The sequence below is a fragment of the Falco peregrinus genome, chromosome 3, assembly GCF_023634155.1.
Source record: "Falco peregrinus isolate bFalPer1 chromosome 3, bFalPer1.pri, whole genome shotgun sequence".
In the NCBI taxonomy this organism is placed as follows: Eukaryota; Metazoa; Chordata; class Aves; order Falconiformes; family Falconidae; genus Falco; species Falco peregrinus.
In genome coordinates, this window is record NC_073723.1 from 100,750,807 (window position 1) to 100,767,963 (window position 17,157).

The 17,157-nt window shown below is 40.3% G+C and overlaps 1 protein-coding gene across 1 annotated transcript in view; it reads left to right on the forward strand.

The window, feature by feature from the left end:
• The window catches only part of CDKAL1 (CDK5 regulatory subunit associated protein 1 like 1), a 426,979-nt gene that overhangs the window by 303,276 nt on the left and 106,546 nt on the right, over window positions 1-17,157 (forward strand). Inside the window, exon 12 of the mRNA XM_055800231.1 lies at window positions 11,397-11,577. Coding sequence (XP_055656206.1) covers window positions 11,397-11,577 — 181 coding nt within the window. The remainder of the gene's footprint in view (window positions 1-11,396; window positions 11,578-17,157) is intronic.

A 17,157-nucleotide genomic window follows, 5' to 3' on the forward strand; every position in this document is an offset into this window, starting at 1 on the left:
ATAGCTCAGAAAGAGGGTGAGACTAGTACAGGTTTGAAGAAGGTAGATATGCCGGCAATCCCCAGCTTCTCATACATAGCCGGTAGAGTGAAACTCAGCGTAGTGTTTGAGTCTCTGTGGAGGAGAGAATTTTTTCCCCACCTTTTCTTTGGCAGTTTCTGTGTTCCCGTAACAAGGGAAAGCGGTAGTAGGAGTCCTCTTTTCCTGGATTTTAACACTGATCGTATTGGCAAGGGATTTTTTCCAGTTTGGTGTCACTGTGCTCTAAAAGTAAATTTCAGAACATGGCTGTTGTAAAAGTAGTGTATTTTAATGAATTTGGGAGGTAACATTTCTGTAGGTGTGGAGTGTTAACCAAAGCTGTACTCGCCTCGCATTTTCTTACAAATAAACAACTGTCATTGACATTTCTTTCACGTCCCTTACCTTGTGTAAGGTCTGTTGCCTTTTGATATCTGCTTACTAGAAAACAAATGAACCAAAACCTGAAAGAAAAATTAAAAATGCAGATGATTTGTCTAAATTCTAGAAATACTTGAAGAGATTTTTATCTGATTGTGCTGTAATGTTAAATGCTGTCAACACCCCTCTCAAAAAAGATATGTTACAATAGGAAATGTAACTGTGAAGACTTAACGGAGATGATCCGAGGTATGACAGATCTGTCACACAAAGGAAATTAAGGACTCTTCAGTCTGGAAAAGTGCTAATTGAGAGGGACTAGAACAGAGGTCAATAAAATTGTGAAGCGTAGTGAGAAGGTGAACAGAGCTGTTACTGGTCTGTCCCAGCATAACAATTAGGGGACATCAAATGGAATTAGCAAGTGGCAGAAGCTCCAAAGGGAGGGAGGCTGGTTTTGTTGGTTTTCTTTTTCTTTCAAGTGGTTATGGTATGGAGGGGTTTAGATTCAAGAGGAGACTGGATGCATTAATGGAGGAGAAGTCCATCAGAGGCTACTGGTTACAAAACTACCTCTGACAAAATCCAGTTGTTGAAAGGAGGAAGGGATTCTGAAGGACTCTAAATCTTCCATCCTTCCCCGGGCTTCTGCTGCTGCCCATTGCTAGCAGGAGACTGCTGGCTTTGGTGGACCTTTGGTCTGATCTGTCTGACCTTCGAAATCCCTGAAACATAACAGGACTGTAGATTACAGAGGGGCAAAACCACAAGTTCAGAAAGATTTTTTTTATTTTTTTTTTTAATTAGCACTTGTTAATGGAGCACTACTTGCAGTTTTTCATTTGGTTTCATCGTGCCAAAAAGGCGTGTTAATCATTTTGGTTTATATGCCTGATTTCTGTGTCAGAGTGAAGAGCTAAATGACTGTCGCTGAAGCAGATGCGGATGGGTCCTCGGAGCCCAAGACGTTCAGTATTGGTGAGAAGCATTGTGTCAGACTGAGAAAAAGTGTACTATATTCTCAGCTTCTCATGGCTGGGATCCTATTATTTCTGACCATGCTTGACAGCTCTAATGTTAAACAGTGAAGGGTCTTAGAAAATTAGCGTAATTTCAATGGCTGCTTTAGCGCAGCAGACATTGTCAGTTCCCAAGAACAGTTCCCTGGTGCAACCCTTAATAAATTCAAACTTTATTTTTAGTGATGACCTTTAGTAATGCGAGCCTTGATCCATTGAGATGCTGTTCACTTTTGATGCATCTCCAAATCCCTTTTTTATGCATTTTAAATCAACACACGCTTATTCTGAATTTATGCGTGTGGATAGACAGAGAGATGTAATTTAAACACATCTGTTCAAATATGCATTTCAGATCAACTTGGTGCCGGTTCTCATAATACGGCTGAGTTTTTGATGGGTATTATATCCCTAAAGTACACAGCAGATGGTATTTATTAGAAATTGGATGGAATTGAAGTTTAAGGATGTTGAGCTTTTTGTCTTAAGTCACTCATTTTTTAATCATAAAACAATAATGATCTGAAGTTATAAATCTATAATGAAGTTCTGTAAAATGTTTCATATTTATGGCAAGAGCAGAACACCTTATATTTGAATAAAGTTAGTTCAAGCCATAACTGTTTGTTTAAAAAAAAAATTGATAATGAGAAGTATTATAATGTTTCTTATAAAACATTTGGGCTGCATCTAGCAGGAGCTCTAGCAACCTTCACTCATGTTTAAAGAGAGAAAAACAGTGTGTACTCTTTCCTCCTCAGGCAGTGAGCCATGCTAATTATGAGATATACTTCTTATCTAGGTCACTATTCCCCAACAACAAGGACAGACCTAGTCCCTACTCGCACGGCATCCTCCATACACCTATCCTTCGCAAGCTGAGTTCTGGAAATCGGGTCTCCTAGCTGCCTCCAGGTGTCGTTCAGCCCAGTTTCTGGAAGAGCTCTTCTGGGGCGGGAGGTGGGCTTGGAAAAGAAGAATCATAAAAAACACCCAGTCTCACTCTCAGATAAACTCTGAGAGCTTTTAGATTGTGTATCATCAACACAGCTACTGTTCTACAGCCTTGGTAAGGTGACTTGCATCAAAACCACTCGCCACTCCAAGGTTCCAAACCAACCTCTTCCACTGCGCTTGCAGATCAGCTGGACATTGCTGCAGAGTGCAGAGCTCAGGTGTAACGTGTTCCCCACGTGAATCACCACCGTGAGCAGCCTCTGGTGCCCTGTAGAAGGCACAAAGCAGAATGCACGCGGTGACTCCATAGCTGTCGGCATGCTAGGCTTCATAGGGAGTTTCTGCTGCCCTTCAAATCTGAAGTGCTTCGCTGTGAATCACTTCCAAATGAGTAGGATTTATGGTCTTGCCAATTATTCTGCCATGTATGGGCATACACCCTTCTTCAGGGAAATCTGCAAGGATACTCTGAAGAAATACTCTGGGGGCTTCTCTGTGGTCATGTCTGGAGTTTGTCTCTTTTGTTATTTTTTTTTTTTTAAAACCCAACATATAAATAATATGCCATTATAATTTCTTTGTCTGGTTTATTGTGTCTTAGGCATCAGTTTCAGAGAGGTAGGATCCAAGCTGTGAAAACAATTAGAAAAACAGAACAAAAAGTCTTAAGATTATGCATTTTACACACACAAACAAAATTTGACTTACTTAAATGTCTGCTAGTATTCAGTGTTTCAATAGTGTAATGAAAGTAAACAAGTGAGTTGACTTATAAATGAAGCCATTATACACTTTTACAAACAGTAACAAGATAAAGTTATCTTCACTTTAATGCAGGCGAACTGCAAGGCGAAGGAGAACTGATTTGTGAGACAACCTGGAGCTGGATTAGGCAGTAATAGAGAACATTTTAAAATATTTGAAATGATGTAATTGCATTGCAGTGGGAGCACATACATGAATAAAAGATGTTAGCAGGTGTCCTGCCAGGGTGGAATCTCATGCTATTGTATTTAATAGAAATATATACACTGTAAACAGCTATAAATTTGGTAAAAGTAATCAAAACAGAAGGTCTGAATAACTAATATGCAACACAATTTAAAAATAATGAAGTTTAAGCCTGATAGTTTATTAAATAAACTTTTTTTCTTGCACTGAATATAAGTAGATTATTTTTTTTAGGCAGCGAGGCCAGAACTTTCACCCGTTTCTCCCAGTATGCAATTGTATCTGACACTATTGGATGTAGTATACAGTTCAGGTTTTTTCCAATATGGTTTATTACACATGTAACAGAAATTCAATCGAAATGCAGTAGACTCATCTTTTCAATTCATTTAATCTGATTGACAGTTCGATAGAAGCAAACATAAGGTCCCTCAGACTTAACAAAGCTTCAAGTCAAAGATATTAATATGAACTACAGAAGAGTGAAGATGGATACTTTTACATTATTTATATTTTTTTTATTGAGGTCTGAGTCCCTGGCCATGCTCGCTCCAATAACTTGCCACCTCTCTGTTCTTTTAGATCATCTGTGAAGTGTCTGTCCTGTCTTGCAATTTATACTTTTAGTGCTAAATTTTATAGTAGTGCTTTAAATGTCTTTCTTGTGAAGTTATGATTGGATCTTCCTTATTTATCTGACAATCAGTAGCAAAATCTCCCACTATTTGTCCTGATAATTTTGGTGATGTCATGTGTCTAGAGCAACTGAACACTGGAAAAGGAAATGGCAGCATTGAATAGAATTTCATATAAAAACTAGTAACGTATGTTCTGTGGTGAACTTGATAGTACTGCTTGGGTTTTTACATCATTTTCTTTAATATTAATGTTCATGATATATATAGCTGCATTTGGATAAGCATTCTTACCAAATGATGGTTTATATTTAGCCGTAAGGCTCGGTCTGTTATCATTTAAAAGGCTTCACAAAGGAATGTTAATGAAATGTCTACTGTCGTTGAACCGAGGTACTTTCCAGTTTCACTCGATGTGTAAATCACTTGAGCGATTGATACGAGGATTCAAAAGAGCTCTTTTTTATCTGCCACAGAGGTTTTGAACCTGTACATCCTGAAGTACTTCTAAACGCATATGGAAAAGATTACTAAGAAAAACATTGTCAGTGGATAGCCATTTATTAGAAGTCTGTTCATCCGTTGCATAATTTAGGGTAAATCATAAACTGAAAAAGATGGAGAGCCCCCTGTTTCAGAAATTATGTTCAGGTTTACTCCCCTAACTCCAGACACTTGAATTAGGAGTGTATTGTGCTGTGCCCCATTCATCGTCTGTGGAGAGAGAGAGAAGTGCAGGAGGATTTCAGATCAGAAGCAGGCTGAATCCCTTCCTGAAAGTGTTGGGATCTTCCCATGGCTTAATTCTCAGGTCAATCTCCATACAGTCAAGAGAGAGGCAGGCTGAGGTTTCATGTTGTCACTAGCCTTTGAAAGAGGCAGTGCTTCCAGCTGAGCACTCTGTTTCTCTTGTGCTAGCTCCAGCTCGTGTGAGTCCTCAGTGAGCAATTCCAGTGTAAGTCAGAAATCCCAGAAGACTGAGCCCTGTAGAGAAGAAGGAAGGGGGTTAAGGGGCTTCTGGAGGACTTTGTGTGTGGTCATGGGGAAGCTGCAAGCATCTCCGTCAGCTCCACCACAAAATGCCGAGTTGAGGTGCCTGTTAGGTTCTGCAAATACGCTTGAAAGACCAACTCTCAGATACTTTCAAGTTTTTTCATCCATTAACTTCATTTCATCTGCGGGTTTCCTAAATGGGCGTATACTGCAGAAAGGTTCTAAAATACAAAACAACGTGTGTTTTTTCCCAAACATTTTTTCAATGCAAATTTCTAATTTATGAATCAAGAAGTTGCTAGGTCATCACATTTGTTGGTTTGACCTTAATTACTCTAGTTTTCCCAGGCACACTTCTGTACACTTCCCTTGTATGCTTCTGTAAGAACATGTAGTGTTTCAAATTTATTCATATAGCTCTTTATTCTAACCCAGTATTTTGTTATACTGGGAGGCATGGAGGTGAGGGATCTTGGTTAAGAGAGAGTCGGTGGCTTTAAGTCATTGCTGGGTTTAAATGTTGATTGCCGAAAGGGAAGTGGGAAGAATATGTGATCATGCAAAAGAATTTCAGGTGGTCACACGAGTAGGTGAAGATGCTGATGAATTTTTGCATCTTCACGTAATTTCCTCCTGGAGTGTAGGTTTGGTTTGTAATGGTTATTGCCGGAGGAGGTATTTTTTGTAACTAATGCCACATGAAATGATCCATGTAGCACTCGAATCCTAGCAAGTTTTACACATTCGCTGCTGGTTTTCTTAGATGTCTTGCTCTGTGAAAATAGGGGGGGTTTACTGTTTTATTTTTGGCAGCTTGGTACTTGTACCTCTTCCCTAAAGCAAATGACCAGGGATTTTGCATTTCACTTCCAACTTACCTTCCATCAAGAGTTCTCTAACTTCCCTCTGATGGGGAATCAGTCCATGCTGTTGCTGCAGTATCTGCTATACTTTCCTGTTACAGCTCGTGCAGCTTCTGTTGTCTCTCACCCTGGTAATTAAGTCCCCTGGGCAGAAAAGAGCAGGAAACTTGTCACCGTGAGCATGTACCCACACTGCTTACTGGTTAGAGAGATACCTAAGCAAACAGATACTTCAGGAAATACCTAGTTGTACTAGTGATAGTTTATCTCAGATTTTTTTATTATTTTGTTTTTCTTCTGGGCTTGTTTAGAGCTAACTCAGATGCGCTTGAGCTGTGAGGAGGCGACTCTTAGAGCCACAGTTACCCACAGCACATTCCTACTTACCGATGACTTTAATTCCAGGCATCAGCCGCTCCTTGGGGAGGTAGAACGATTTCAGTCGAAGAGGCTGACTTGGTTCCTCTTCAGGTAGAGGGTAAGATGTTGTGTTTCTTCTGTGTCCTTTCAGATACATCTGCTCCTCTCTTCTGCGAGGTTTTTGGTATCTGTCCTCTCAGCACTCGTTTCTGATCATTTCTAGGTGTGCTCGTCCTTACAGCATCACACTAAAATGGACACTTCTCTAATGTAAGATTAATTAGTTGATTCTTTTTGATGGTCACAACTGCCCAAGATGATGGTGATCTGTACTGCTGGGCTGCACCAGGACCACAGAGCGTGTATCTGCTTGAGTAGGTGGAAGGGATTTATATATGCAGAAGGACATAAAGGAGAGAGCGTTGAGGAACCCTATGTATTAGGGCTGTATTATCTTGATTATTCCTCAGATTCATCTTTTTCTGAAATTCCACCATTTCATTGTAAATATTCCAATTGAGACTTGACTCGGGACTCAGCTTTTTCTTGATTTTGTAAAGTTGAGTGAGTGGAGATGATAGCATGTCTTCAGAGAAGAAGTCTTGCAAGATTTATGATTGCCAGATAAAATGACACACGCAATCTTTCTGGGCATTTGTCAGGATTATAAGTGTTTAAAATGGCTGGCAAATTTTCTGCTCAGAAGTGTAGAAGCAGGCTGGCCACCTCCATTAGCTAGGCTATATGGAGCGTCCAGACTTCTGTATGTTTGAAGCAACCTCCTGCTTCAATAAAGTAGTTATATCTTTCATAAAGGCTGCTGTGTGTTCTTGGTTCACTGAACAATGTGTTGTGGAGCTTCTCCTCTGACCCTAGAAAACATTTGCTGCAATTGAAGTTTTAGACTTACTGTAAATGCATTTATGTAATAAATGTTACAAAATGCTTACAGGGGATGTTCAGCAGTTTTTTTCTTTGTTTACTTCAGAATAGATAAACTCCGTTTCATTTCAAAAAACAGTTTAATATTGGCTGATGCACAAGAAATTGTTCTTGTGTAATTTTCCATCATATTTCATAGCTGGCACAATTTTTTAAACATTGTCTTAATCTATGCAATAAGGAATTTTGTGCTGCTTTCTTTCAAACTGTCAGAGTAAAGGTCACTTTAATTTTCAAGTGTATATGTGTGTTATATTCTTCTGCAATTATATTTTTTCCCTTTTTTTCCATTAAGAAATTATGTTTTGCATGTGGAACTAATTGTACTTATTTTTGTTCATCAGTGCTTTGAGAAAGGCTGAGAGCTTGATTTTTTTTCAGTACTGGATTTTGAGTGAAATCTTATGCTTTTTTACCCCCTTTTAAAACTATTTTTTAAACAATATAATCAACAGTGGTATAAAAATGCACTATGCAATGTCATATTTTAGGCAGTCATACTGAATTGAGCTGTAATTAATTGCTGTTGCTGAATACACTGTGGTCCTTATTCTCTTTTCATATCCTAGCTTTTCTTTGTGTGTAATAATTCCATCCAGAAGAAATCTAATTACTAAGATAATTAACACCTTATCACCAAATGGAGTTCAGACATTTGTAGAGTTTATGAATTTTTAAAATATGTAATTTCCTTTTAACTGAATGACAACTGGTGTTATGGAGAAAAAAAAGCATATTTCATTGTATCTAGTTTGATTGGACCTTATAATTCATGTTGCTATAGAAACAACCAAACCTTTACAAAGGATGGTATTACTACTACCACTGGTAATAAATGCTTTGACTGTTGCCAATAGTGTCATTAAAATGGTTAAAATAACTTTATCATAATGGCTTTGTCAAACATAATGAATGTTCTGTTCATGTTCTGAGAAATGGCAGCTGATGTTATGTGATATTGATTTATAAAGTAATCTACTTTTTCTTCCATAAGCTTAGTATTACTGCACAAGATACTTGCGATGTGAACAAAATCAAGTTGCAGAACACAGTGCTCCTCTGTTCGCTCAGTCCTTAAAGCCAACCAATTTTATTGTTACTTGATACCAAGCAGAACTTCATATTTTGCAGTTTGTTAGTCTTAAGAAAGCAACGGCAACCGAGGCTGTTTAGCCAACAGCTCTGGGGATTGTTGCTGCTCTGTGCAATATTCAGCTTGTTTCCCACTTAGGATTATTGGACCAAGTCCTTGAAAATGTTCAGTTTGATAGTGATTTTGATTTGGCATTCAAATGCCATGTTTTAACTTTGTCTCACACGATAGAGTCTGAATTCATGAACTCAAAAAGGAATGGAAATAATTTGGTTTCTTCTGTGGGGATTTTTCATAAGGAAAAGGTGAAAGAAGATTCTAATAATATAATGGCTAATAAATTCCTGTGTGGCTAACTGTGTATGCAGGCACATATAGAAAGGAGGCCAAGGCATTTGCTTTGATATAAACTCATTGCCAATACTTCAATAAAAAAAAATATTTAAGTTTAACAAAAAAAAAAAGAAGTCACAAAAGATACTTACTGCCATATACTGTTCATGTGAAGGCTGCTGTGCTGAATATAAGCTCTGCATGCTCTAATATTGCACCTAATCAAATTACTATGAACAATATTCTCTGCCTCCCCTGTTTTGGGTCTTTTGCCAACAGATTCTCCTGTTCCAGTAGAGCTCGTTGTTGCAGGAAGTTTTTCTTTCAGCTATTCCAGCTCGAGTTTCTTCACCCCTGTAACCACGTTAGATTTTCTGTGGTGATGTACTGTCTAATGAGAAATGATAGTTCTCTTTGGCCATCCAAATGATTCATAAATTGTCGTTTGGATTGCATGCGTTTGTATTTACAGTTCTGCTGTCTGTTGTCTTGGTGGGGGAAGAGAAGACTTCCAGCCGTTTCTTGAGGCTGGAGACAGTCTTGGAGGCCCCATCTTCAGCTCAGGTGTGAGCTTGTGGCGCTGGTCTTTATGCCATTCACCCCTAAAAGAATCTCTCAGCTGTTCCCTTGCCTAGCCTACTTAAGAACCGTAAATTATGTAGGTTGGAAGGGACCTGTGGAAGTCATCTCATCTACTCCTCTCACTTGAAACAGGGCCAGCTTTAAGTCAGATACCACCGGTATCTGTATTGGCTTCTTACTTTTCCTCATAAATCGTATTTTCTGCAGTTCATCCTTGTTTCTACAACAGTTGATTCTGCGCCATCAGTAACAGCCCAAGCTGTTTCCGTAGGGAGCGCTGAGCCCTTCAAGCGCTGCACCTTTCTGCCTTTCTGCAGAAGAGCTTGGTCGTTTTTCCCACTTCACCAAGCGGGGTGAGCACAGAGCAGTACTGTGGTTCCACAGTTTCTCATGGGACAGCGGTCATCCAGTTGGCTAGTGTCAGGTTTGGAAAACGGAGCTGATATCTCCTGGGTCCCGTAGAGCGCTCTGTAAATACGATGCAGTAATCTCTTGGCTGTAGGACTCATTTTTCTGGGCCGTGTCACAGAATGACAGAAGGGGTGAGGTTGGCAGGGAGCTCTGGAGGTCATTTTGTCCACCCCCTCTTGCTCAAGCAGGGCCACCTAGAGCCAAATGCTCAGGACCGTGTCCCGTCGGCTTTTCAATATCTCCAGGGAAGGAAGCTTCACAAGCTTCCTGGGCACTGTGTGCAGTGCATAGTCACCTGGACTACAAAAGTGTTTGCTGATGAGGAGCACACCACCTGAGCCCCCATGCACTTGACTAGTGACCCCAAGAGCTCTGTAGTCACTTCTAATGCTGTCCAGGTTTCCACTCACAGTATCATTTGTGCCCACATGAAGTAACAGCAGGGAGTAGTACCAGAGGGTCAGGTGAGCCCTGCAGCATCCCGGACCCTGGCCCCTGGCAGACAGCGAAGCTCTCTAGATGGTTGGTCAGGTCAATAGATGGGTATCTGTGTCCCCCACAGCAGGGAGTCACCCATTACGATCACTTACCGCTTACTCCTGGCAGTCTTGCATGGTTTTAGGGTTTAGGTGAACCAGATGTTTTGCTTGTTGGCATAACTGGCTCCTCTTCAACTCTGAGGGAGATGAATCTATCTTGCTGTTGAAAGCCCTTAGGTGGGGCAAGATCCTTCCGTTTGGTCACCAGGTTCCATCCCTCCTCCCGAGGTTTTGCTTCACTTGGTAGCAGGGGTTGACACTACCTGCTTTTCTACTGCATATGGGGGCTGAGGCTCTTCAGGCTGCTGAGTTACAGGGAAGATCCTGTCCATCTCCCTTTCATCTTCTCTGATGCTGCACAGCTTGCTCCCTTCCTCCCATAACTCCTCCACAGCTCCTCCGAGACAGCGCAGCTCCTGCAGGACAGAGGGACATCTCACCTGGCACCAGGGCGAGCCCCCAGGGGCTCCCTGCAGCTGGCGGTCTGGGTGCAAGCCTTGACCCCCACAGGGGCAGCTACTCCAACACCTATGGGGGGGAAATGCTCAAGTGACGTTACCCCCATGCCTAAGACTTACTGTGGCACAACTTCAGGCGAAGCCCCCTTCCCCCACCCCCTTCTGTGCATCCCGCTGCGCGTCCTGCAGTGTCTGTTGGCTGCCGCTGCTGGGCAGCTGCTGTGAGGTTCTGGTGTCCCGTCCAAAGGGAGCAGTTAGGGAGCGTTGACCTCGCTGAGTAACAAGGGAGCTCAGCTACCTGTGTGTTTGTAAACCAAAGTATTTTGGTTTCCTTTTAAAGCAAAGCATGTGGTGATTTTATGGAGTACTGACTTAGAAATTAACTGGTGACTAAGAGATGTCTTGCTGGCTCCAAGGCCACTTTTGTTCAGAATTGTTAGGTTTTATGGCATGCCAGTCCCCTCCTTTGGATATCCTGCTCTGAAAATCTGCTGGCTAAGTCCCTGAAATTTTGTGGATTAAGCAATCAGAAATCAAGATATTTACGAGCGCTGCTGATCACCTATCGGTTGGAATGAAGGAAGAGTTGGTCCAGGCGTTTTCACTCTTCTGTCACAGTGCTAATCCAGTAGCTGCTGCAATCTCTTTCTTCTATTCTGTATGCTCTTGGCAGAATACCAAATGCATTTTTCCTTACCCAGCAATGGTATTAATTCTTTTTTTTTGCTCCGAAGATCATTTTAGGTCTCAATTTCTGTAGATAAAGTCAAAGAGTTGTAAGTCTATGTACACTAGCTTTTAAGGGAGCAAGACTTTTACATGTCCTTAGTTCAGTGTTCCTTTCTACTTTCTTTACAGAGTGCCTGGAATAACAATTGCTACAGACATCATCTGTGGTTTTCCAGGAGAGACAGATGAAGATTTTCAAGAAACAATGAAACTTGTAGAACAGTACAGGTTTCCGAGCTTGTTTATTAATCAGTTTTACCCACGCCCAGGAACACCTGCTGCAAAAATGCATCAAGTTCCAGCTGCAGTGGTAAGATCCATTTTCTCGTGCCACTGTACAGTGTACTCAGATGTCTTTAAGTACATAAAGCTTGTACATGAAAATGTGGATTTTCTGCAGAACTATGCTACAGTTCAGTTAAAGCTTTTTTTTTTTCAGCCCGGTAACTGAAATGCCTGTTGAATTTCCTTTAGAGGTTAGCTAGATCACTGAACGCTTTTTCATATATAAATTACTGTTCAGACTGTTAGAAAGGGTAAAACTTCGGTGGTTATACTGAAGTCATGTCTTCTTTCTATCAAGTTTTGGTTGAATGAGTACCAAGAGTGCTAGCTGATTGATTACACTTCCCCCCACCCCTCCCCCATTAAGACATTGATGACTCTGACAAGCTGAAGCTTATTGTGAATAATGATGCTAAGTGTTAATAGAGCAATGATAATCTCTGATTTATTTGTCAAATACCAAATTTGTAGGCAACTTCTCGAGACTTTCCTTATACCCTCACTACTTATAAACTCTGCTTCCTTCATCCTATGTATTAAAGGTCATTGATGAAATTGGAATTTAATCTTTCAGTTTTCATCTGTTTCCTCCCTCCCTCCCTCCCTCCCTCCCTCCCTCCCTCCCTTCCTTCCTTCCTTCCTTCCTTCCTTCCTTCCTTCCTTTCCTTCCTTCCTTCCTTCCTTTCCTTCCTAATGAGAAGTGTAACCCCTCCTGAATACCAACATTTCTCATCACAATTCCCATGAGGAGAACAGCCTGGTTTGATATAGAAGGTAGATGGCTTTGGGCGGTATTTTGCTTGATATAGCTATTTATAAGTGATAATAACAGCAATCACATCTGAAGGCATGGTTTGATTTATTTTAACAAATTTGAGTTAGTAATTTTTATGATCTGAATCTCAAAACATGAAAATATACAAGACTGATGACTGTACAATAATTCAACTCATTATTATCTCATTATTGTGGGCATAAATAACATTTATATTTCCTCTCAGCGTAAGAATGAATTCGACCAACAGTGTAAATCACTTTAAATAAAAAAATGTTTCTTTTAATTTATGTATCCTGGTACACCAACACAAAATGAAAACTACGTATCAGTACTTGTATCACTTTGCTTCTACATCTGAAAGCTAAAAAATGTATTTCAGCTTACTCTCAGTATATACCACAAATAACATAGGATGTGTCAGCTGCTGAAGGCATAAATTGAGATTAAATTTGGCTTCTTCAGTTTATTGTTTAGAGAAGTACAGCTTGAGCAATGACTGCTCATTTATTGTAGGCTGTCTCATGATGGGAAGTACTGAGTTTTCAAATATAAATAGCTGCTGTTGAAATAGTTACTTTAGTGTGACCAACTCACACTGTTTAATTATTTTTATTAGCTTTGAATGCTTTTTTCAAACTTTTGTAAATGAAAAAGTGCAGAAATGTAACTTTTGGAAGTTCAGCTTAAAAATCAAAACATTGATTTATGTTTTTGTTTTGTCTTCTTTCATCCACAAGTTTTTAAAAGCACTATTTTCACAGGAGGTGTAAAGAGCTAATTTACCCTCTTCTATTTCACTGGGTGCCAAGGGAAGACAATATGTGAAAAGCTAAAATATTTAAAGAACGTTAGCTTTTCTGTGGTTAGGAGTGTTATTTGGAAAATGGTAATGTCATTTTAACCCAGTTTTACATTCTTTCTTCTTATTTGGAGCACTAGTACTTATTGCTTTCAGTGAACTAGAACCTTCAAAGAAGATGGGGCTTCTAATCCAGGGCCGATGAAAATCTGTAATTAATAGATCTTGTTGGTTTTTGTTTTCTTTCCTGTAGTCCTTCAAAAATCCTGTGTTATGAGATCCTTTGTTCTTTTATCTCTTTGTAGAGATGGAGAGTGACTAGTCAAACAGTGCAGGAAGAGCTTGTGCTAATCTCTTAAATTTTATATTCATATTACTTCTATAGAAGCTGATGGTCTTCCTGCGTTACCGAGAACGGGCAGGCGCTTCATGTGTCATTCCTTGCTTAGAGTAACTTGCATATGTTTCTCTGCTAGCAGAAGGAAGTAACACATTGCCATCCACGTTGTGCACTCTTACCCCTTCATCCTTTAATAAAATCTTATTTTTGTCACCTGTCCTGGTTTCAGCTGCGATGGAGTTCATTATATTCTCAGGAGCTCACGTGGTGCCGTGTCTTGGCTTTGATGTGAGGCTCTTCAGGCCTGGCTAGCAAAAAGGCTGGAGGGGCACAAGGAATAGGGAGGGGGACAACCAGGGCAGCTGAGCCTAACTAGCCAGGGAGATATTCCATACCATGGGACATCAGGCCTGGTACATACCGGGCGGGGGGGGGGGGGGGGGGGGGGCGGGGCTGGCTGGGGCGGGCAGTGAGCAGTGGCATTGTGCACCGCGTCTTCACTTCTTCCTTTCCGTCTGGATGTTATTCTTTCCCTTCCCCTTTTTGTTATAACTGTTATTGTCATTTTTGTTATTGTTCTTTCATTTTTTATTCCATTTCAACTATGAAATTGTTCTTATCTCAACCCTCGAGTTTTACATTCCTTCCCACCTCTCCTCCCCATCCCTCTGGGTGAGGGGGATTAAGCGAGCGGCTGCGTGGTAATTAATGACCAGCCAGGGTTAAACCATAACGCAGCTTACTGTTACTGGATTTCCTTTATTGCATTTGCATAGGGAAAGAAATGGCACATAAAGCTGTTAACATGCAAGTGTCTTGAGTGTCCGTGTGGCACACTACTACCAGCCTGAACGTGGGAGCCGGTGCCTTTGCAGGATGCTTGTAACGTTACCCTCTGCCGTGGATCTGTTGGTAGGATCTCTTTCTATGGAAAGAATGTTGGCTAGATTATTTAACTACAGATGCTGAACCAGCAAGCAAGTTATTTGACGATTGTTCTCGTCTTTATTTCTGAAGGCTGAGCGTATATGCTCTGTTATTTCAGCTCTGCAATACTTCGGAAATGGACAGATCTATTGCTATTTGCAAATTGCTCCACTTAGTGAGTACCATTTCTCCAACCCTGGTTCCAGACAGCTTCAGTGATTCTGCCCAGATATCACAGCTGCAATAATAACATATTTGCCTTCCCAGTTCCTTTTCAGTTGGCTCTTTTTAGGAAGATCTTAAGACTTTTAGGGACAGTCTGTGGAGTATCAAGCATAGTAACAGCGCTTTCAAATTTGTAGGGGATAGTGTTGATGGAAGTCATAAAAATAATTGCCTTTTTGCAGAAAACCCTCAGTTGAGTTTATCTTAATAAGAAAAAAAATAGCAGTAGGTCAACATGGAATCTTCCCTTCACATAGATAATTTATCTTTGAAAGCCTTACAGGCACTGATATTTTTCTAAAAGGGCAGATGACACTAATCCAGATGGACAGTTCTACCACCATAAATTCAGAAAAGACAGTTACGGCTGCAGGCCTTTCTTGTTTGTCCTGGAGAAAAAATGTCCATGGAGAATCAGACATCTGTCTAAATGGTCTCATCATTTCATAACCATCAATTAGAATATGCTTACCATAAATGCTGTCTCCAGCTTGGAGAAAAGTTAAAGCACAGTTAAGAAAAACTAGGGATGATTTTTCTTTCATAAGTGATTGCAGTGAAGCTGAGTTATTTACATGGAAAAAAATGAGTTAAAATGTTGCTCAGAATGTGCTACCCCAAAATTCTGTTTCTCTTGGCTTTTACCCCCATTTCATCCACCTATTGCTAAATACATTTTTTCAGAGATGAGTCTGGATGCTCATTATCTCCAGCGGTCTGTCTCCAGATAATTCTCACTCCGAAGTGTGTTAACTGTGACATGCTATTTTGTGGCGTAGTAGCAGTAGTAGTAGTGGTGGTGATCTGGATTTCTCCATTTCCCTATTGTGTTCAATTGTAGAAGTGATAGTACTGATAGTTGTGTAACTCAAATTACAGATTCTAGTCAGATAAACATGTCAATGAGCAATGTAAAAGGAATTTTTTTAGATGTGTCTGGTAAGGATTTTATATCTAGCTGCCTTGCAAAGGATCAGAATACTATAATTCTAAGTGTAAAAGCTACTTTTTTTTTTTTTTCCCGCTAAAGTTAAGGATCTGTAATACCCCATGTTCTTCATAATTTTAATTTCCCAGTTCTTTATTTTTTTCAAGGTACCTGTGACTTGTCTGAGGGCCTGTGAGGAGGTTTCTGTCTCTGAGATTTGGTCCATCATAATTTCTGAAAGCATTAGGGGATGACATCGTCTCAGGATCAGCTTGATTTCTGTCACATGGAAAAACCGTGAGGAAATAGCCATTTTGAAAACAAGGGTTTCAGCAAGGTACAGTCAGGTTCATCTGTTCAGAGAATAGGTGGCAGCTGTTTTGAGAGCATTAATGTGACTGCAGCTTCATGAGTACGCTACCCTCAACTGCAGTGTGGATTCCAGTCTTTCTATATGTATTTTCAATAGTGTGTAGTGTAAGCAATTCACTTTCAATTATTGGTGTAATTACTAGATGTAAAAAAAAAAAAAAAAAAAAAAAAAAGCGCATTTTGCTGTCTAGGTACAAAACTATATATTCACTTTTTCTTACAGTTTTTTTTCTTACAATCTTTTTCCTTCTCTCTTTCTGTATATCATCAAGTAATTTACCTTGCTCCCAGCTGGAAAATTTTATGTCAGTCAACTACTGAATATTTAATTCCTCTGAAGAGTGCCTCCTTAAATGTTTCTCTCCATATTAGTTCTATTAAGCACTGTACTTACTCTTCTGAGGTGGATAACCAAGTTACAAACTTCATAACTGAACTGCTTTTTGATCTCAAAAATAATTTAAATCACGTTGGTGGGTGTGATTTAAATGCCCAGAAAGAAAAGGAACCCCTCCCTTGTTTCTAATACTCACAGCACAGCAGAATCAGTAATATTTCTTGCCTTAGCTTCACGATGGCCAATCCAAAGATCATACAATGGGAATATATAGGGATATTCTTCTTCTGAAATTAAGGGCGGGAGCTGGGGATATCAGGAGGTGGAGAAAAGGCAAGGGACAGTGCCCTTATTCAGCCACTGCTCTGGTCTGCCGTCACTGCCCCTGAGCTCCCTCGCTCTGTGCTGTGACCAAGTGGCATTACGTGCCCCAGGAATTAGACGCAGCTGTGATAACTGCTTCTGGATGTCAGGATGCTTGCCCCCCGCCATCCCCCCAACATGTACAATAATGTTAATGCATGGTGCAATGTGCAGAATGTACTTTACGTGTAAGAGAAGCCAAGTCTGATTAACATCTGAGTTTGACTGCTTAGCGCCTGTACTACCCCATCTCAGCAGTACGCTTTTATTTACTGCTCGCTGCTCTGCCAGAATAAAGACCTGAGTGAAGACTTTTACAGCAAGTTTGGGACCAGAGAGTTAAAAATGTGAAGGCTGGAGGGGGAGGCAGACCATGAGGGAAAAATTAATATATAACTCGTCGTGTTTGTCACTGAACTATTGAAATATTCAGAGTTAACGTTTTTCCAGCAAGTTTCAAACTTGGTCTAGTGGTCTAGTAGTTTTATTTACACTATGTGTCCTTATGTTTTTTACGACAACAACGTGTGAGGTAC